Source organism: Misgurnus anguillicaudatus, chromosome 17 (genome assembly GCF_027580225.2).
Source record: "Misgurnus anguillicaudatus chromosome 17, ASM2758022v2, whole genome shotgun sequence".
Lineage (NCBI taxonomy): Eukaryota > Metazoa > Chordata > Actinopteri > Cypriniformes > Cobitidae > Misgurnus > Misgurnus anguillicaudatus.
The window spans coordinates 41,857,296-41,877,755 of NC_073353.2; the positions used below are offsets into that span (position 1 = coordinate 41,857,296).

At 36.2% G+C, this 20,460-nt stretch overlaps 4 protein-coding genes across 4 annotated transcripts; all 4 read right to left on the minus strand.

Moving 5' to 3' along the window:
- Positions 1-1,451: 1,451 nt before the first annotated feature.
- cxcr2 (chemokine (C-X-C motif) receptor 2) lies at positions 1,452-7,762 on the minus strand. Its single transcript, XM_055215998.2, has 2 exons — positions 7,642-7,762; positions 1,452-6,717 (listed from the first exon to the last, which is right to left on the minus strand). Exon 2 carries the CDS (start codon positions 6,703-6,705, stop codon positions 5,671-5,673), a length of 1,035 nt encoding a protein of 344 aa, XP_055071973.1. The 5' UTR covers positions 6,706-6,717; positions 7,642-7,762; the 3' UTR covers positions 1,452-5,670.
- Positions 7,763-8,133: 371 nt separating this feature from the next.
- Positions 8,134-11,610, minus strand: LOC129452251 (C-X-C chemokine receptor type 1). The gene is made up of 2 exons (XM_055215997.2): positions 11,447-11,610; positions 8,134-10,198 (listed from the first exon to the last, which is right to left on the minus strand). The coding sequence occupies exons 1-2, from the start codon at positions 11,466-11,468 to the stop codon at positions 9,132-9,134; spliced, it is 1,089 nt and encodes a 362-aa protein (XP_055071972.1). The 5' UTR covers positions 11,469-11,610; the 3' UTR covers positions 8,134-9,131.
- Positions 11,611-13,194: 1,584 nt separating this feature from the next.
- Positions 13,195-15,503, minus strand: LOC129451961 (C-X-C chemokine receptor type 2-like). Its single transcript, XM_073854814.1, has 2 exons — positions 15,264-15,503; positions 13,195-14,669 (listed from the first exon to the last, which is right to left on the minus strand). The coding sequence occupies exons 1-2, from the start codon at positions 15,283-15,285 to the stop codon at positions 13,591-13,593; spliced, it is 1,101 nt and encodes a 366-aa protein (XP_073710915.1). The 5' UTR covers positions 15,286-15,503; the 3' UTR covers positions 13,195-13,590.
- A 1,892-nt stretch (positions 15,504-17,395) lies between these two features.
- Positions 17,396-18,908, minus strand: LOC141350213 (C-X-C chemokine receptor type 1-like). The gene has a single exon (XM_073854815.1). The coding sequence runs from the start codon at positions 18,758-18,760 to the stop codon at positions 17,999-18,001; it is 762 nt and encodes a 253-aa protein (XP_073710916.1). The 5' UTR covers positions 18,761-18,908; the 3' UTR covers positions 17,396-17,998.
- Positions 18,909-20,460: the final 1,552 nt, after the last annotated feature.

Here is a 20,460-nt window from a genome sequence, read left to right on the forward strand (position 1 = left end):
TCCTTATTTTCATTTTTTACTTTTCAGATCATGTATGTTGCCAAATAACTTAAGGTATGCCTACTTTGTGTAAAAAAGTAACAAATATATAACGGACTTTCAAAAGTTTGTTTTACTTGAGAAAACATCATATTTATATGAAACTGTCACTCTTGCAATAGACGATGAATAATGAGGCCACATCTGGTTCTGTAATTTCTTTTATCATAAATATAGGTTGTGTGTAGTTTACAGCAGAAAAAACAACTATGACCTATGACTTAGATTTAAAAAAATACTTTTTTTTCTTTCAGAAACCGTTTGAATCAAGTTGCGCTCAAGTTTATTTTTAATCATGCATGACAACACCGGCCCTCGTGGCTAAAAAACAGACCGGCTCAGTGGGAATTCTCCTGGTCCTTCCAATGTCCAATCCCCTGTCACTTACTAATACAGAGTTTAATATCTTTTTCTATTTTCCTATTATCTTTAATGTCCTTAAAAAAACTAAAACAAAACCTTGGCTATGTATACTGTGTTAGACTTGACGAGAGATATATTACTTATATATTGCTGTTCTTGTGTTCTTATAATTGCTTTTACCACATTTGTAAGGCACTTTGGATAAAAGTGTCTGCTAAATGACTAAATTTAAATGTTACAGACCATAACAGATAGTTTTCAAACTTATCTTAAGTCCTGACTTAAGCTAATCTCTGTCCGGGAAACCACCCCATTAACATGTAATCATATATGAAATAAAGACAAAACACAAATGACAAAATAAAAACAAATAAATGCAATTAACAAAATTGATGTACAGCAGTAAAACATGGATTGTATGTGTGTGTGTGTGTGCACGTGTGTGTGTGTAATATATGTGTAATATGTGTGTGCGTGTGTGTGTGTGTGTGTGTGTGTGTGTGTGTGTGTGTGTGTGTGTGTGTGTGTGTGTGATCTACCTCTGCAGTGTGACAAAGGTTGTTTTCCAGATCATTTCTGATTAAGATACTGATCAACTGAAAGCAACACCTTCACAGATTGTTATCATCACAAGGAAAGGAAAAAACCCTGACCTTTTGTTCGCGGGTGAATCTTAGGGCAAAGGTGTGAACCTTTTTTTCATCATAATACTAGAAAAACAAACGGTACTAAATAGCACTAAAAGTGGTTCACTGACTCATAATCATATTGGAACCATTTTAAATGCAATATAGCACCTATGACACCTGTGGAGAACCCTATTGTGCTATATAGAACCATACTTGGTGCTATAGTAGTGCTATATCATCCCCGGTTGGTTCTTCATAGGTGATTTATAGGTGCTTTATAGCACTAAAAATGGTAAAATACTATTTAGCACCAATATTTTTCCATATGAAACTCATTCAGAAAACTTCAAACAGAAAATATGATATTGTTATAGCCTGTCTTGTGACCCATGACAATAAGGACCAAATTATTAAAATAATTTAAAATATAACCTTTTGAAAAAGCTGACAAAATAACGACTTTGGACACCAAATGTACACGCAAATATATAATCACTCATAAAAGTAATCCACAACAATCCTTTTATGTCTTCTAGCTTTAATATATACAGTGATATATGTGAGTATAAAATGCATACAACATACATTTAAAACAGGGTTGATGACTTGAATAATATATGAATATAAAAAACAATTGCATGATGCCCAACTACTTTTATGCTGAAAATTACATGATTTCCATTACAAACACTATTACACTCTAAGAAAGTATGTGTTAATTTTTAAAACATTGTTTTGTGTTATCCTATTTAACACATTATGTGTCATTTTAACACATTAGGTGTCATTTCGTGTTGATTTCAAATAAATTAAAGGGACAACACAAGATGTGTTAAAAAAACACATAGTGTGTTGTTCCTTGCAAAAATAACAAAGCGATGTGTCAAGTATTGTAACACATTCATTTCAAGAGTGTATAAACATCTAGCTGCTTCCTGTTAAAACTCATTACAAAATGTCTTTTTGCAACATGGTTTGGGCCTTATTTCAGTCAAATTTAATTGGTTTATTGGTTTCCATAAACCAGATAACACCCCATTAACCCAACACATTACTAGAGACCCACAGATGACCTTTGTAGTTTCCATTAAAACCAATACAATTTCCATTAAACCCATTAGAATTTGATCGTTTCTGTTCGTTTTTCAGCATGGTGATCTGGTAAGAAATGAAGTGGTCAAACAGTTTCCATAATTGCTTTAAATCCCCAAATAACTATGCGGTACAGTTTCAAAACAAAATAATCATCCTCTCAATCAATAACCTGAAATATTTTTTCAAAAGTGCAGAGAGTAAAAGCGGACCACATCCTTTACACAGAAATAATAAGTACGACCGCATCTCTTACATTGTTGATAAGGATCAATAAGCATCTTGCAACCATCAACAGTTTATATTATTTTGATAATACTTATAATCAAGTATTATTATGTGTTTGATGGACACAGTATATATGTCTTGAAGAGTCAAGAAAGCTTTAATCAAGCAAGCAATTTTAGCTAAATTTGGGCTGCCAGTGAAAGTCTAATAGACGTATAGCCCAAGAATAGACAATGCGTAAACTTTTAGGACATGTAAAAGAAATTAAAGGAAAAACCTTATCAGATATCATACATCTTCAAGTTATTTTGGCAAAAATGGCATTTGACCAAATTCAAGGTTATTTATGGTAGAACTGGGTTAGCCTCATAGCCGGATTATATTGGGTCTATAGTTAGCCGTCATTTCAACATCTCGTTTTTTTCTTGCTGGGGACAGAGGTGTTTTTTAAAGTTGGGTTGAGAAAGGTAATGAGGAAGCATGTTTCATCACTTATCAATGTTTTTGAGGGGAAGTGGAAAGGTTGTTGAAATCGTGTTCTTGCACGAGAAAACGCAGACAGATTTCTTAACTGAGTACAGTATGTGCAGCAAAACTCACTTTTACTGACTCAACTTTGTTGTGATGCAGAAAAAAAACAAAGATTAAGGTGTGTTTGTAAAGTGATAAAGGTTGTTTTCCAGATCATTTTGAGATACAGGTTAACGGAAACTAAAGCAACACCTCCGTAGATTGTTATCATCATGTGGAAAGTGAAAAACAGACAAAGACACACAAGTCTGTCTAATAATAACCAGCAATGCACTTTCGCATTTAAAAAACATCTAATAGCCAGTCCATCTAAACACAGACCAGACGATTAAAACAAGCCGAAATTTGAAATTAATAATAAAATAAAGAAATGAAACCAAACAGATTGTTATCACTGTTGACTTTGCTTACATAGTGGGTTATATAAGTCAAAAATGACATGAAACCAAATTCAAGTTTATTAGGTTTATGGTTAACCTAGACCAGGTGTCTCCAACACTGCTGCTGGTGAGCTACTTTCCTGCAGATTTTAGCAAAACAAAAAGACCTCAGAGTCCACACTTTGATGACATCATGTAGTGCAGACTTTAGGGACCCCTGACCCGAGTCCAAGAGCGTGCACCGGAATCGTATTTTGTGACAGACTCGAGCGTCACGCCGGACATAGAAAGAGAAGTTGCCTATCAGTGTGACCTCCTCCCATCCGTCGTCTGATTGCTCTTTCGCAAGGACTTCTGGGTTGGTAAAGTGCCGTAGACCACATCAAGGGTGCAAAGGGGTGCTGATTAGCACACTTCGGAGTGTATAAATGACAGATGGGACACCATACGGACATGTAGACTAAGGCCCTGTCCCAAATGGCACACTCCAGACTTCTTCAGAGTCCACACTTTGATGACATCATGTAGTGCAGACCTTAGGAACCCTTGACGCAAGTCCACTGCAGTCATATTTTGGGACAGACTTGAGCGTCACGCCGAACGTAGAAAGAGAAGTTGCCCATCAGTGTTCGCTCTCTTCCATTGGTGAAAAGTGAAGCCGCCAGTGTCCCGATATGGCGCTGACATCTTGGGTCTTGAGTCTGTGCAGTAGCGAATTTGGGACAAGTCCTGCACAGTAGTGAGCAGGAATAAAGACGCGAAATCAAGACCCCGGCCTCGCTCTCGCAGAATGCGCATATCACACGATATCACAGCTGTCAATCATGACGTGACACCACCGTTTTTATATCATTAAATAACTTAGCACAACTTATTTTAAAAACAAACAATTCACATCAGCGTGATAAAAATTACAGTAAATGACAGAAACCAGTTTTGGAAAAAAATATAATTGAAGTGTAATAACATTTTTTAGTTGGTCTCAAGTCCACACTTTGATGACATAATTTAGTGCAAACTTTAGGGACCCTTGACGCGAGTCCACGAGGGTGCACCGGAATCGTATTTTGGGACAGACACATCGGAGCATAAAAATGACAGATGGGACACCATACGGACTCGTAGCAATTAAAGGCCATAAGACCGAAAGTCCACATGAAGTGCGCTATGTGGGACAGGGCCAAAGCTACCTTAGGAGGCAGCATTCCAAGGCCGGAAGGCACGTCCTAATCCAATGTTTGGTTTACTTCCTGTCTCTTGAGATACCTTCATCATCTTGTCCCACAATTCTACGCATGGGCGTGCACGGGGAATGCGGTTGGTCGAGCCTGGTTGAGTTTGAAAAAATAAAATGGCGGCCAAGAAAGTGACAGATCACAAATTTAGTGTAATTTTCACTTTTTGCACCTTTTGATTGCATTTCTGGCGAGAAATTAATATTGTAGTTTTCAACTATGCAACTAGTTATCACAAAGGCGCTCACTGTTAATATTTCAAACAAAATTCCATTACGCTCCCTAAGGCCGTCCAAATGAATAAAACAACCTCCCCCCATCTTTTCTTTGTTGGATAATTCCTCTCCCAGGGGCTCACGGGATAGCAAAGTGTCCATCGAATGAACACTTTGGATTTTGGAATACTACATGTCCAGCATATTTGAGTTCTAACCCTTCTCCAATACACCTGCCCCTAATGTTAATGTAGCCCTGAACAACTTGATTAACAGGTTAAGGTGTGTTTGATTGGAGCTGAAATCTGCAGGAAAAGTGCCTGCCAGGAACAAGGTTGGAGATCCATGAACCATGGATGAAGTGATGGCTAATGCTTGCTGGGTACTGTTTGAAATGTTTTATGCGTTTTTTCTTTTACAAAAGATATTTTACATAGATAACATAAAGTGGCATAACATAACACAGGCATTATGCAAAATGCAGAATGAGATTTTAAACTCCAGTCTTCACACAAAATGATCATATGACTTCGAAAGTAATACAGCGTATGAATCATGAGGAATTCTGTTTTTTTTCTTTTTATATTTTCGGATGTGGTCACTGTGAATTGTTGTTGCACAATCCTTCAAAATTTCTCCTTTTCTATCCCACTCACAAGATAACACCATACACTGTCAGAAAATAAAGATCAAAAAAGCTGATAAAAGTCCTAATATATACCATTTATGTATAGATACGTATACCTTTTTGGTTTGGACAGTTAGGGACCATTTTTCTGACAGTGTATGAAATGAAATGACATTGTGTAACAGCTCAACAATCGTATTTGTGTATTCTTGTTGCTTCATATCCTGCAAAATTATGCTGACGTAGAGATACTCTGCATTCTCAATTCAGATTTAAAGATTACAGAAGCTAAGATATGCCTTATTCACACATGCACGCCAAATAGGGATACTAACTTTGAGTAACAGAAGAAAGTCTTGAGCTTGCTGAGCTGTAGACAGATCCAACTCTGTATTTTGACAGTGTTTCCCTCCCCACAAGGCCTTTCCTGAAGAGAGACATTAGGAGCTGGTTGCGGAATTTCTTTCCAATAAAAGCGTACAGAATGGGATTAAAAGCGCAGTGGGTAAAAGCCAAAGCCTTGGTGATATACAACGCCACATCTATACTGTTTCTCAGCTCGCATGTGTCAGTGATCTGACTGGCCCTCATCAGATTGTCAATGATCTCTGTGATGATTTTGGGCAACCAGCAGATGATAAATGCCAGTACTACACACAGGATCACCCGCATGGCCTTCTGCTTCTGGCTGTTTCGCGAATGACACAGAGTGGAGAAAGTAAAACCGTAACAGAAGATCATCACCGTCAACGGGATGAAGAATCCAGCCGTGTGGCGAAGAATACGCAAGCCCATTCTCCATTCGTCCATGCTTTCGGTCAAATTCTCATGACATACGTAATTCATCCTGTCCTCAGGAATAAAAGCCTTGCGGTGCACTATAACCGGCAGAGACAGAAAAAAAGCAATCGTCCATGCCACCATGCATACCGCCCCAACTAGGTGGCGCTGTCTGGAGAGAAACTGGGTCGCTTTAACGACGGCCAGGTAGCGATCGACGCTGATGCAAGCCAGAAGGAAGACGCAGCAGTAAAACGTGGTCTCCTGCACACCCGACACCACTTTGCACATACCCGTGCCGAACATCCAGTTGGCGCTGTGGAGGTCGACGGCCCAGAATGGGAGAGTCAACGAAAAGAGCAGGTCGGCGATCGCCAGGTGCATCAGGTAGACGTCAGTAGACGCCCTGCGGCTTTCCATGAAATACACCACGAGAATTACCACGGTGTTGCCCACCATGCTGAGACAGAAGACTAAGATGTATACTAGGACTAAAACTGTGCTGTTAAAATACTGCAAGTTTTCTTCGCAAGGTTGGCTGAATCCAGAGTAAGGATAATAATCGTCATTTGTAGTATTTTCCATGTTTAAGCTGGACTGTCAATTGAAAGAATAAATTAAAGTTAATGGACGTACACAATTACAGTGGTGGACGGTAACTTCTTTTTCGAGGGCGCACCATGAAGCTCGTCACAACATGTATGTAGCCCATCATGTGTGTGGTTCATCTTGTCAAAATATGTGTGTCACGTGTCATGTCAAAATATGTGTCTGCTGCAGATGCTCCGAAAGGGGTTTATGATAAAAGAGATGCTCGCGTGTTCGTGTTACAATAGTGTCTTGCGAGTATTTTGTGAATGCGAGCATCTCTTTTATCATAAGCCCTTTCGTCGTGTGTGCAGCAGGCACGTATTTTGATGCACGTGACACCGAACACATGTTTTGACATGACGAGCAACACACATGAAACTCCAAAAACATGATTTTGCGCCCCTCGGAAAGGAAATCACTTATATCAAGTATATATTTTGTATTATGCATTTTTTTATATAAATTATATTTATTGCAAATCACTCAAGCAGTGACATTAAAAGCAATCAGTCAAAAATCTGGACACTTAAATTTGTTTCTTTGAAAGTTTAATCTATAGCTTTTTTTTATATTTACATCATTGCTTAAGAAAAAATTCCCAAAGGAGACAATAAAGTGTATCATATCGTATCATACCATATCATATTTTATAAAGATGAGTTTGAATGGATAGTAAAGGAAATGCAACGCAGCCAACAAGTATTCAGCATACATAAAAACACATTAAAGACATATTTTAAACATGTTGATAGTATGCATAGCTGTTTTATAAAATGCATGTGTCCAAACTTTTGAGCCATAGTGTTTAATCCATAAGTGCAAATAAAAAGCCAAAAGCAATAAACTAAGCAAACCACAACATTACAATTTCTTTACAAAGTCTTAATTAATCTTAAAAATTCATGTAATTTTTTATGATTTTTGGCTTACCAATGAATCTTCTGTGTTTTTAGATGTTTATGGAGCGTATGGCTGTTCAGTAAATTTGACAAGAGATTTACTGACTGATGGTTTCCCGAAAATCGAAAACATGAAGTCCCTGAACGATTATTTATACCATATCTCTTTCCTTCCTGTATGATTAATCAAAAATCTGAGATGAACAGAGGGGTGGCAGACACAAGGGCGTAGATTAGGTTTGAACATTGAAGTTTCAACCGTACGTGTGTTTTCATTAATCACTGCATCACTATTGGGGGGAGGGTTGTGTATGTTTTTTAAGGGGGTTATCTCGAAGGAAATGACACCTATGGGTATGAGATATAATCTGTACTACAGTTTCGCAAGAGAAACAAGTATGAAGAACTTTTTTCAAGTTAAATAAGCTTATCGTTAATTAAACTGTTCACAATAGCATTTTATTTCAGAAAAAATATTTAGGTAATCCACTTGTTGCTGTGGCTGAAAGTGTACAAATTACTGTTCGTTTGAAAATAAATATAACACTTTGTTGATGTCTTCTGTTATCATTGAATATAACATTATTTTTGTTTATTTAACATTTTCTCATATAAGACATAGATGTGTTGAGAAATGTAGGTTGTATGTGAATATGTGTATACATCCTGGTAGTTTACATCCTTGTTGATGTAATATGACCTAAATGAAAAAAACAAAACTGAAATGGTTTATAACATTTTATTTTATATCTTAAGTCACACAATACATCAACCTATGATACGTTTTGAAAAAGTTATCAATGCATTTATAACTTAGCGGCGGTTTCCCGGACAGGTTTTATCCTAGTCCCAGACTAATATCTGAGCTGGCTTAATTTAAAAACAACTTGCATTGACATATCTTAATATATATATCAGTGCCATTGTTTTGTCTCAGCATGCACACCAGTATTGTTTTTTGTAAATGTCCTAATATAACTAAGGCCTAGTCCTGGATTAATCTAAACCCTGTTCGGGAAACCGGCCCATAAACCGTTACACCACAGTCTAGACCCAGATGCATTTAAAGCAAAACATTGCAGTAAAGTATCTCTCAAGCTAGAATAGTATTATTTAGAAAGGTTATGAAAGGTCTTTTTTAAACAAAAATGAATTAAATAAAAGTACTTTAAACAGGACATATCATGAAAATCAGACTTTTTCCATGTTTAAGTGCTATAGTTGGGTCCCCAGTGCTTCTATCAACTTAAAAAACGTGAAAAAGATCAACCATTCTCTGCAAGTATGTGAAAAAAATAGTTGTGATGTCAGAAGGGGATAATACCACGCCTTAATCTGCACTATCCAACCACGGCACTGCCATTTAGTGCTCATTTGCATTTAAAAGGACACACCAAACACCAAAGGACACATTTGTTTTTAGAGCTCAACCCTAAACACTCACATCAACAAAACGTAGTAATACAAGCAGGCAAGGACAGGTAATATCAGTTTGTCTTAATTTATATACATCATCGCAGCTCACAGGAAGTTTGAAGTGCCTTCAGATTGCATAGAAGAAGACCTGCTAGATCTAGAGATTGAAAAGCGATCCATAACTCCTTTCCTTTGGAGCAATTGCATAAATCGCTTTCTAAACTTTTCTCCCACAAAAGCGTAAAGCACCGGGTTTACACAGCAGTGCATGAGACCCAGGTTTTGCGTAGCAAACACGGCAAGATCCACAGAGGTCCGCATGGAGCAACTGAATTGAATGGCTTTGGCCCTCAACAGCGTATCGACCATCGTGGTAACGTGAAAAGGGGTCCAGCATAAGAGAAAAGCCACGACCACAGCGACTATCACCTTCATGGCCCTCTGCTTCTGGAAACCCCGCGTGCGCAAGAGCCGCGCTACTGTCACACTGTAGCACGTCAACATGACCACTAGAGGGAGTATAAAGCCGAGCAGGTGCCTCATGATACGTGTAGCCATTCGCCATTCGTCAGCACTGTCCACCTTAAAGCGTTCGGCACATACGTTCTCTTTGCCAGCTGTGGAAAAATAGGCCTCATTGTAAAGCGAGGGCAATGAAAGCACCCCACCCAAGAACCACACCACTGCACACGCGACACCACTGCACAGCCGCCGCTGAGCCTTCTGGGATTCCATAGCGCGCACGATGACCATATAACGATCCACACTGATGCACACCAAAAACAAGATGCTGGTGTAAAAGTTTATTTCTTTCACCAGGGAAACCAGTTTGCATATGAAATCCCCAAACACCCAGCCGTGCAGTACCGATACCGCAGAGAAAGGCAAGATTAGAGCCAATAGAGTGTCGGCAAACATCAGGTTAAATAAGTAGACATCCGAAGAAGAAAGTGATCGTCTGTTTGATCCGATCACACATCCCACAATCAGATTCCCAGGTACGGCCACCAGAAAAATTATCACGTAGATGACGCAGAATGAAATGTTGACTGCATCAGCTATAGGGATGGGTGGACAAAGTAGGGTGCTCTCATCCAAAACAAAGTCGGTCGTGTTCGGAGGATTGCTGTACTCTTCATAAATATAGTCAATTTGAAAGGAGCCATTTGGATCTGTTAATGACAAATAGTTCAATCAATCAATAGGAAACGGGCAAAGACACCATAAAATACAACATCTTTTGCTTATTATTTTAACTAAATGGCAGACAGAGTAGCCTACTATAATGAAAGATACCAACATTATACCCTTATGAAAAAGAAGTGTTCAAGTGTGCTGTAAGTGTACTTCTTTAAAGCTTTAAAATAGGAAAGTATACTTTTAAGTAAAATGTGTATGTACTTAAAAGCATAAAGTATTCCTAATATAAACTTGTGGTTTTTATAGCCAATGAAATAGGCCAACAATGTGTATATTTTACATAGTTTTAGCATAACGCACATGCGCAGTTACGCAGAACTACCTGCAGGTGGAGATATAAATCTGGCCGTTTCTCAATCCGAAGGCTGCAACCTCCGATGGTCGCATTTCTAGGCTGCATACGTCATCAATACTTTTTTATTTCAGAATATTAACAATTATAATGTTTACTTTTATTCTTAATTAAATGTAAAATGTTGTAATATGAGTATGATTTGCGAATATAATGCTGTGTTAACGTAAATAAATCAGGCTTGATGACGTAAGCAGCCTGCATATGCGACCTCCGGAGGCTGCAGGCTTTCGATTGAGCAACGGCATCTGACACAATGAGAGATTGTTGAGGTGAGTCAGTGTTTGTTTAAATATTGTATGTGTGATTGGTTAATTTTACTTGTTCAACTGTATAACCATCAAATGAACCGAGTAGCTTTACATAATGAAATTTTTTGGTCGTTTTGTTATTAAATCGCGGCAGGGATGACGTATTTTTGTAGGCTAACAACGGAAGTTCAACTGGTTCCCTCACTAAAAAAAGCCCATTCGTTTTTTCCCACAGACTTTTGAATTTTCACGAAAAATAAACTCTGTGTTTAACAAAAGATTATGACACTTAAACGTTTTGGATTCTTCACAGATGAATACTAATTTTATTCATCATATTTTTTTATAAGGGTAGTTACATATAATAAATTGTAATTTAAAAATGATTCATAATGAAGGCCAGTTAATATAGTTCATACGTTTTATAATAGGCCTACAAATAAATAACCATTTATAGGTTTATTAATAAAAAAAGTAATTCGATTTTAAAATGTCTTTGGTTTTCATTAATAAAGGGGAAAGAATTGTACAAATTGTATTTCAAAGTATAGACTTTATGATTTATACTAAATTTATTTCAATGATTTAACCTGTTTAAAATATAAATTTGGACTTACCAGCCATCGCAGCTTCATTCATGATAATGCTTCATATGAGAATCCACAAATGGTTGATTTGTATAAAAGGTTCCTTTATACGCATTGAAGAGATGTTGATATATCCTGTTTGCCTAATTGTGAAAGTTACTCTGAGAGGAACATCCCGAAATAAAAAGTTTTTTCTACTGTAATCTCAAAACATTGTAACTGCATTTCGGACACATCTGGTATAGTCTTAGACAGGATTTCCTCTTCCACAAGAGATCTACTGATACTCATTTAATGTTTTCAGTATCTGTGTAGGATACAGAAGTTAAGGATGCTGCGTGATGTATGTTGCTTTTATGTGGCCAGAGGAAAACAGAAGGTTAAAAACATGTTTGGTGCAGATCTTAACATTTCGGTCACAAGATTAACATCTCATGTTCAATGTAGGACATAAACATGATCAAAACGCAAAACTAAGAATCATATGATGGTACCCATCATACATAAAAGATTATGTATGATGGGTACCATGAGATTGTGAATGTGTAAAAATGAGAAAAACAAATTTACAATTATGCATTTAGCAGACACTTTAATCCAATATTTGTTACTATTTTAAAAAAGGTAACTTTTTAAAATCATTTTTTGTGGTTTACTGCATGTTTTCTACATAAAATCATCCTACATAAGGTAAAGAAAATATAATATTGATATCTTTAATACTGACTGAGTTCGTTCATGTCAGAGATTAAAATCAATGTAAAATCAAACTGTGATGCTCCTATAGTTAGATAAGGATTTTACATTTACAGACAAGGCCACATTTTATCAAACTATTTTAAATAACAAAGCAGCATATACATATTAAAGGGGACATTTCACAAGACTTTTTAAGATGTAAAATACATTTTTGGTGTCCCCAGAGTACATATGTGAAATTTTAGCTCAAAATACCATATAGATTATAACATGTTAAAATTGACACTTTGTAGGTGTGAGCAAAAATGTGCTGTTTTGGGTGTGTCCTTTAAAAAGCAAATGCGCTGATCTCTGCACTAAATGGCAGTGCTGTGGTTAGTGCAGAGTAAGGAGCGGTATTATTGTAATAAGATCACCTTCTGACATCACAAAAGGAGCCAAATTTCAATTACCTATTTTTCCACATGCTTGCAGAGAACGGTTTACCGGAACTAAGTTACTGGGCTAATCTTTTTCACATTAGGTTGATGCAAGCACCGGGGACCCAATTATAGAACTTATAGATGGGAATAGTCAGACTTGATGTCTTTGCAGTAAAACAATTTTGAAATTTAAACACTCTAAAACAATACGGTGCTTAATAGCACTCAACGTGGTTTTTGTCTCCTAACCATAGAGGAACCATTTTAAGTGCCATATAGCTCAGATGAAGTACCTGTGTAGCACCGGTGTAGAACCATAATGTACTAGTAGAACCATATGTGCTGCTATAGTGGTGCTATGACCCACATGGTTCTTCATAGGTGCTTCATAAGTGCTACATAGCACTAAAATGGTTCCTCTATGATAACGAGCCAAGAACCACTTTTTGTTAGTACAAATATGTGTGTGTGTGTGTGTGTGTGCGCGTGTGCGCATGTGTTAAAATAAAGCAACACCTTGATCAACACCTAAAGAATCACAAGGAAATGGAAAAACAGATAAAGACACACAAGTCTGACTATAATAATACCCAGCAGCAATTTTGCATTATAATCATATTACATAAATGACGCCTATAGCCAATCAAACACAGCCCAGATGTCTAACTATTTTATTCATTTTACAAAATATATTTTAGATAACATGAAGTGACCTAACAGAGGCTTTATACAAAATGCACAATGAGATTTTAAACGTCTGTCTTCACACAAAAAGATCATTTGACATCGTATTTTTTTATTTTTTTATGTATGAATTATGTAGCATACACTCTAAAGACAAACAGTGCTAAATAGGACTTAAAGTCAAAAGAGATAAAATGAGTAGCCAATTTGATCTCTTAACACTCACATTATTAGAACAATAGAGGGAGCCACTGCATTACAACATTATACCCACTACAACAGAACGTAGTAATACAAGCAAACAAGGACAGGTACTATCAGTTTTTATTAATTATTTACATACATCAATGCCCACTGCACGACCGCATCTCACAGAAAGTTAGAAGTGAATTCAGATGCCAGAGAAGAAGACCTGCCAGGTCTAGAGATTGAAAAGCGATCCAGAACTTGTTGCCTTTGAAGCAATTGCATTAGTCGCCGTCGAAATGTCTCTCCCACAAAAGCATAAAGCACCGGGTTTACACAGCAGTGCAAGAGCCCCAGGTTTTGCGTAGCAAACACGGCAACATCCACGGTGGTCCGCGTGAAGCAACTGAATTGAAAGGCTTTGGCCCTCAACAGTGTGTCGATCATCGTGGTAACGTGAAAAGGGGTCCAGCACAAGAGAAAAGCCACGACCACAGCGACTATCACCTTCATGGCCCTCTGCCTCTGGAAACACCGTGTACGCAAGAGCCGCGCTACTGTCACGCTGTAGCACGTCAACATGACCACTAGAGGGAGTATAAAGCCGAGCAGGTGCCTTATGATACGCGTGGCCAGTCGCCATTCGTCGGCACTGTCCACCTCAAAGCGTTCGGCACATACGGTCTGTTTGCCGGATTTAGAAGAATAGGCCTCATTGTAAAGCGAGGGTAAGGAAAGCACGCCACCCAAGAACCACACCACCGCACACGTGACACCGCTGCACAGCTGCCGCTGAGCCTTCTGGGATTCCATAGCGCGCACAATGAGCATATAGCGATCCACACTGATGCACACCAAAAACAAGATGCTGGTGTAAAAGTTTATTTCTTTCACCAGGGAAACCAGTTTGCATATGAAATCCCCAAACACCCAGCCGTGCACTACGGATACGGCAGAGAAAGGCAAGATTAGAGCCAATAGAGTGTCGGCAAACATCAGGTTAAATAAGTAAACATCCGAAGAAGAAAGTGATCGTCTGTTTGAACAGATCACACAGCCCACAATTAGATTTCCAGGTACGGCCACCAGAAAAATTATCACGTAGATGACGCAGAATGAGATGTTGACTGCATCAGCTATAGGGATAGGTGGACAATGTAGGGTGCTCTCATCCACAACAAAGTCGGTCGTGTTTGCGAGATCTGTGTATTCAGCATAGTAGTATTCACTGAAGTTGACTACAAGATGGGAGTTGTCTGGATCTGGTAATAAAATATTGTTGAATCAATAAGTGGGAAACGGGCAAAGAACCATAAATTACAACCTCTATTGCTTATTATTTTAATTTAAAAAAATATAATGAAAGATACCAACTTATGAGTTCTAATTAAAAAAATGATTAATTCTGGATGCCAGTTAATAATATAAACAAATAACCTTTTAAGGTTATTAATGAAAAAGTTATTAGATTTTAATATTTCTTAGTTTTTTTTATTGAAAAAAGTAATTCTTTAAAAATTCTGTCAAACCACAAGACGCACTGTAAAAAGTGAAAAGATGGACCAACTTAAAAATTGCTTTAATTGGTAACACTTAAAAAGATATATAATAAAGTTTATTCAACTTTCAAAGTTTATTTAAAATGTTTCACCTAAAGTGAAATTTTAAGTTGAACAAAACTTTATTTTTTAAGTGTTACCAGTTGAAGTTATTTTTTAAGTTGATCATGTATTTTTACAGTGCCCAATTAAAATAAAATGACCAAGTAAAGAATTGTATAAATTGTAAATTCAAAATATAGACTTGATGATTTAATCTAAATTTATTTTAGATTTAAAATAAAAATTTTGACTTACCAATCATCGCAGCTTCATTCATGATAATGCTTCACATGAGAAAACACAAATGGTTGTTTTGTATACTGAAGGTTCCTTTATATACGTTGGAGAGATGATGATATATCCTGTCTGTTGCCTAAGTGTGAAGGTTGCTCCTAGAGTAACATACCAAAAAAAAATTCTTAAAAATTATCTACTGAAATTGTAAAATGCATTTGGTATAGTCTTAGACAGCATTTGCTGTTGAACAGGAGATCTGCTGATATTCATTTGATGTTTTTAGTATCGGTAGAGTATGCAGAAGTTAAGGATGCTGCGTGATGTTGCTTTTATGTGGCCAGAGAAAAGCAGAAGATTACAAACATGTAATCAACATGATCAACATCTAGTGTTCAATGTACATCAACATGTTTGAAACACTAAAAGCAAAACTAAGAATCATATGTGGTACTTGTGATCCTAAATGATTGTGTATGATGGGTACCAGGTTGTCAATGTGTAAATACGAGAAAAGCAAATTTACATTTAGCAGACATTTTAATCCAACTATTTGTTACTATTTTATAAAGGTAACTATTTAAAATATTTTTTTGTGATTTAATGTTTTCTACATAAAATCGTAATGTAAAGAATATATAATCTTGATATCTTTAATATTGACTGTAAAACTTTGATGCTTCCAGATTAAGGTTTTGGATTGGATTTCAAAGGGGCACATTTTATCTAACTATTTTACTGCAATATGTAAATAACAAAAAAGCACAAAGACATCTCGATTCTGCAGTAAAAACAATGGTAAAAATATATTAAACAATACTAATGTCATTAGGATAATTTTAGAAAAATACACTATTTTGCATAATAGTCAATGCCTTGTCATTTAAACACAGCCCAGATGTCTAAAGGCAAAATCTGGCAAGTCAGTGAAAATTTAATAAATGTTTAACCATAGCCCAAAAATAAATAAATGAAACAAACAGCTTGTAATCACTGTTGACTTTGCTTACATGTTGGAATATCACTTCGCAAGTTATTTTAGCAAAATCGACATGTAACTAAATTCAAGTTTATTTTGGCTAGAAGTGGGATACTCATAATCTCACTTAACCTAGACAGTAAAATGAGCACTGTTGCTTGCTAGGAACAGTTTGAAATGTTTTGTGTGTTTTTATTTTACAAAAGATACACTGTAAAACATTTCAAGCTGGTTAAACGTAGAAACATAAAAGTTCATCTGCTGGCTTAAAAATGTGAGTTAAATATACTTGAAGATATGCTTTGTTTCAACTCACAAGTAGTTAAGAGAATGTGTAACTTTACGTTTAACTTTTTGGAAATTTACAAACATGAGTTTAATATCTAAACTTTTCCATGATTATTTGAATTAAATAGAAAGAGTAAGTACACATAACTTAATGAGGCTTTCATGGTTTACAGTGTATTTAACCTTACAGATATTTTAAACTTCAGTCTTCACACAAAAAGATAATTTGACTTCAAAAAGACTTAGGGCTGGGAAAAGATTAATCGCGATTAATCGCATACAAAATAAAAGTTATTTTTTGCATAATATATGTGTGTACTGTGTGTAATTATTGTGTATATTTAACCACACACACACATACATTCATGTCAGATTTTTTTATTTATATATCAATTTATTTATTTTAATATAGAATGTATAAAAATAAATATATATACACATGTAGATGTTTCTTAAATACATATATGAGTGTGTGTGTATTTATATGTACATAACAATTACACACAGCACACACTCATATATTATGCCAAAAATCACTTTTATTTTGCATACGATTAATCACGATTAATCTTTTCCCAGTGCTACTTCTAATCTAGCGTATGAATTATGTGGCATATTTCAGTTTTCTTATATATTTTTCTTATATTTTTTTGTCCTTTAACTTGGATGTGTTCACTGTGAATTGTTGTTGCACAATTCTTCAATATTTCTGCTTTTCGGTCTCCCTGACAAAATAACACCATACACTGTCAGAAAATGAACGTCAAAAGAGCCGTCACTAGGGGAAGAAAAACAGAAATGAAATGGTTTATAACATTTTATTTTATATCTTAAACATTTGCCAAAAAAAAAATCACACAATACATCAAATAACCTCTGAAGAAGTTTTAATATTATTGCATTTATGGACTTATAAACCATTACACAATAGTCTGCACCCAGACGCATTCAAACATTACATTTATATGACAGTTACAAGTACCTCTCAAGTTAGAATAGTTTAGAAAAGTTATGAAAGGTCTTTTAAAAATAATCATGAATAAAATAAAAGTACTTTAAAGTAATGTAACAATGCATTTGTGAGTTCTCCTCAACAAGTCACACAAATTGGAGCATCACTAATGTTTGTATCACAGATGATTCATGTTGAGTTACACAACATTTTAAAAACTGAGATTTATTGTTATTCAATTCGGAACCCAAATGTGATAATAAAAGTAATAGTTTGTTTTGAAAGCTCAGCCAGCCTATAGCCAATTTTCTCTCTTAACACTCACATCACCCTGCATTGTGATGACTTTGAACAATAGAGGGAGCCATCGCATAACAACATTATAGCCACTACAACAGAACGTAGTAAAACAAGCAAACAAAGACAGGTAGTATCAGTTTGTCTTAATTATTTACATACATCGATGTTCATTGCATGACTGCAGCTCACAGGAAGTTAGAAGTGAATTCAGATTGCAGAGAAGAAGACCTGCTAGATCTAGAGATTGAAAAGCGATCCAGAACTCCTTTTCTTTAAAGCAATTGCATAAAATTGCTTTCTAAACTTTTCTCCCACAAAAGCATAAAGCATGGGGTTTATACAGCAGTGCATGAGTCCTAGGTTTTGCGTAGCAAACACGGCAACATCCACAGAGGTCCGTGTGTAGCAACTGAATTTAAAGGCTCTGACCCTCAACAGCGTGTCGACCATCGTGGCAACGTGAAAAGGGGTCCAGCACAAGAGAAAAGCCACGACCACAGCGACTATCACCTTCATGGCTTTCTGCTTCTGGAAACCACGTGTACGCAAGAGCCGCATTACTGTCATGCTGTAGCACGTCAACATGACCACTAGAGGGAGTAAAAAGCCAAGCAGGTGCCTTATGATACGCGTGGCCAGTCGCCATTCGTCGGCACTGTCCACTTCAAAGCGTTCGGCACATACGGTCTGTTTGCCATTTTTGGAAAAATAGGCCTCATTGTAAAGCGAGGGCAATGAAAGCACTCCACCCAAGAACCACACCACTGCACACGCAACACCGCTGCACAGCCGCCGCTGAGCATTCTGGGATTTCATAGCGCGCACGATGACCATATAGCGATCCACACTGATGCACACCAAAAACAAGATGCTGGTGTAAAAGTTTATTTCTTTCACCAAGCAAACCAGTTTACACATGAAATCCCCTAACACCCAGTCGCGCAATACGGATACCGCAGAGAAAGGCAAGATTAGAGCCAATAGAGTGTCAGCAAACATCAGGTTAAATAAGTAAACATCCGAAGAAGAAAGTGATCGTCTGTTTGAACCGATCACACAGCCCACAATCAGATTTCCAGGTACGGCCACCAGAAAAATGATCACGTAGATGACGCAGAATGAGATGTTGACTGCATGAGTTATAGGGATGGGTGGACAAAGTAGGGTGCTCTCATCCACAACAAAGTCGGTCGTGTTTGAGAGATCAGTGTCGTTGTAATCATCAAAGTTGTCTAAAAGATGGGAGGGGTTTGGATCTGCGTAATGACAAATAGTTAAATCAATAAGCTAGAAACGGGCAAAGACACCATAAAATACAACATCTATTGCTTATTATTTTATACCAAAATTATACCCTTATGAAAAAGAAGTTTATTAAAGTGTGCTGTAAGTGTACTTCTTTAAAACTTTAAAATAAGAAAGTATACTTTAAGTTCCATTTTTATGTTTATTTTCATGTTCTTACATAAATATACTTAAAGTTTACATTGAACTATACTTGATTTATTAATACTCACATGAGAGTATTTGGCCTATAGCCTGCCTGTACTCAATCCTTTATGGAGATATACTTAAAAGTATAAAGTATTCCTAATATACCAAGCTTGTGGTTTTTAATGCTCCTTTGGTGAAATAGCCAATGAAATAGGCCAACAATGTGTATACTTTAGTTTTAGCATACTGCACATGCGCAGTTACGCAGAACTAGTCGATTTGAGTCTGGCCATTTCTCAATCCGAAGGCTTCAGCCTCCGGATATCGCATTTCTAGGCTGCATATGTCATCAAGACTTTCTTATTTCAGAATATTAACAATTATAATGTTTACTGTTATTCTTAGTTAATTGTAAATTATTATATTGTATTATTATTGTAATATGCATATGATTTGCGAATATAATGCTTCGTTAACTAAATAAATAAATCAGGCAGGTAGTTTTGTTATAAAATCGCAGCAGGGATGACGTGTTTTTATAAGTCAACAACAGAAGTTCAACTGGTTCCCTCACTAAAAAGCCTATTAATTTTCCCCATAAACTTTTGGATTATCAAGAAAAATAAGCTCTGTGTTTAACAAAAGATTATGACACTTAAACGTTTTGTATTCTTCACAGATGAATACTAATTTTATTCATCATAATTTTTTTCATAGGTGTGATTCATAGTTCAAACATTGTAAAAAATACTTTGCTGCCTTAAAATTTTTTGTTGAATCAACTCGGATTTACAAGTCATTTCAACTTACTATTATTTATCTTGACTATGAGTTGGTATAACTGCAGGTGAGTTGTTATAACTTATAAAATGAAGTTGACTTTTCTCAACTATATTTTATAAGTTGTGACAACTAATCTCTGTTGACATGACCTGTAAATCTGAGTTGATATAACAAAAATGTTTAAGGCAGCAAAGTATTTTTTACAGTGTACGTTTTATAATACAAACAAAAAAGTAGCCTAATTCAATTTTAATATTTCTTTGTTTTTTATTAATAAAGTGAACAGGTAAAGAATTTTACAAATTGTATTTCAAAGTATAGACTTTATGATTTATACTAAATTTATTTCAGATTTAACCTGTTTAAATATGAATTTGGACTTACCAGCCATCGCAGCTTCTCTAATGATAATGCTTCATATGAGAATCCACAAAAGGTTGATTTGTATACTGAAGGTTTCTTTATACACATTGAAAAGAAGT

What these genes read in the sequence shown, in the direction of transcription:
- cxcr2 (XM_055215998.2), bottom strand. Translation starts at nt 6,705, where the DNA reads ATGGAAAATACTACAAATGACGATTATTATCCTTACTCTGGATTCAGC.
- LOC129452251 (XM_055215997.2), bottom strand. Translation starts at nt 11,468, where the DNA reads ATGAATGAAGCTGCGATGGCTG. An exon ending in GAATGAAGCTGCGATGGCTG is followed by an intron (nt 10,199 to 11,446) that starts GTAAGTCCAAAT and finishes TGTCATTAACAG; the next exon opens with ATCCAAATGGCTCCTTTCAA.
- LOC129451961 (XM_073854814.1), bottom strand. Translation starts at nt 15,285, where the DNA reads ATGAATGAAGCTGCGATGATTG. An exon ending in GAATGAAGCTGCGATGATTG is followed by an intron (nt 14,670 to 15,263) that starts GTAAGTCAAAAT and finishes TTTTATTACCAG; the next exon opens with ATCCAGACAACTCCCATCTT.
- LOC141350213 (XM_073854815.1), bottom strand. Translation starts at nt 18,760, where the DNA reads ATGTTTGCTGACACTCTATTGGCTCTAATCTTGCCTTTCTCTGCGGTA.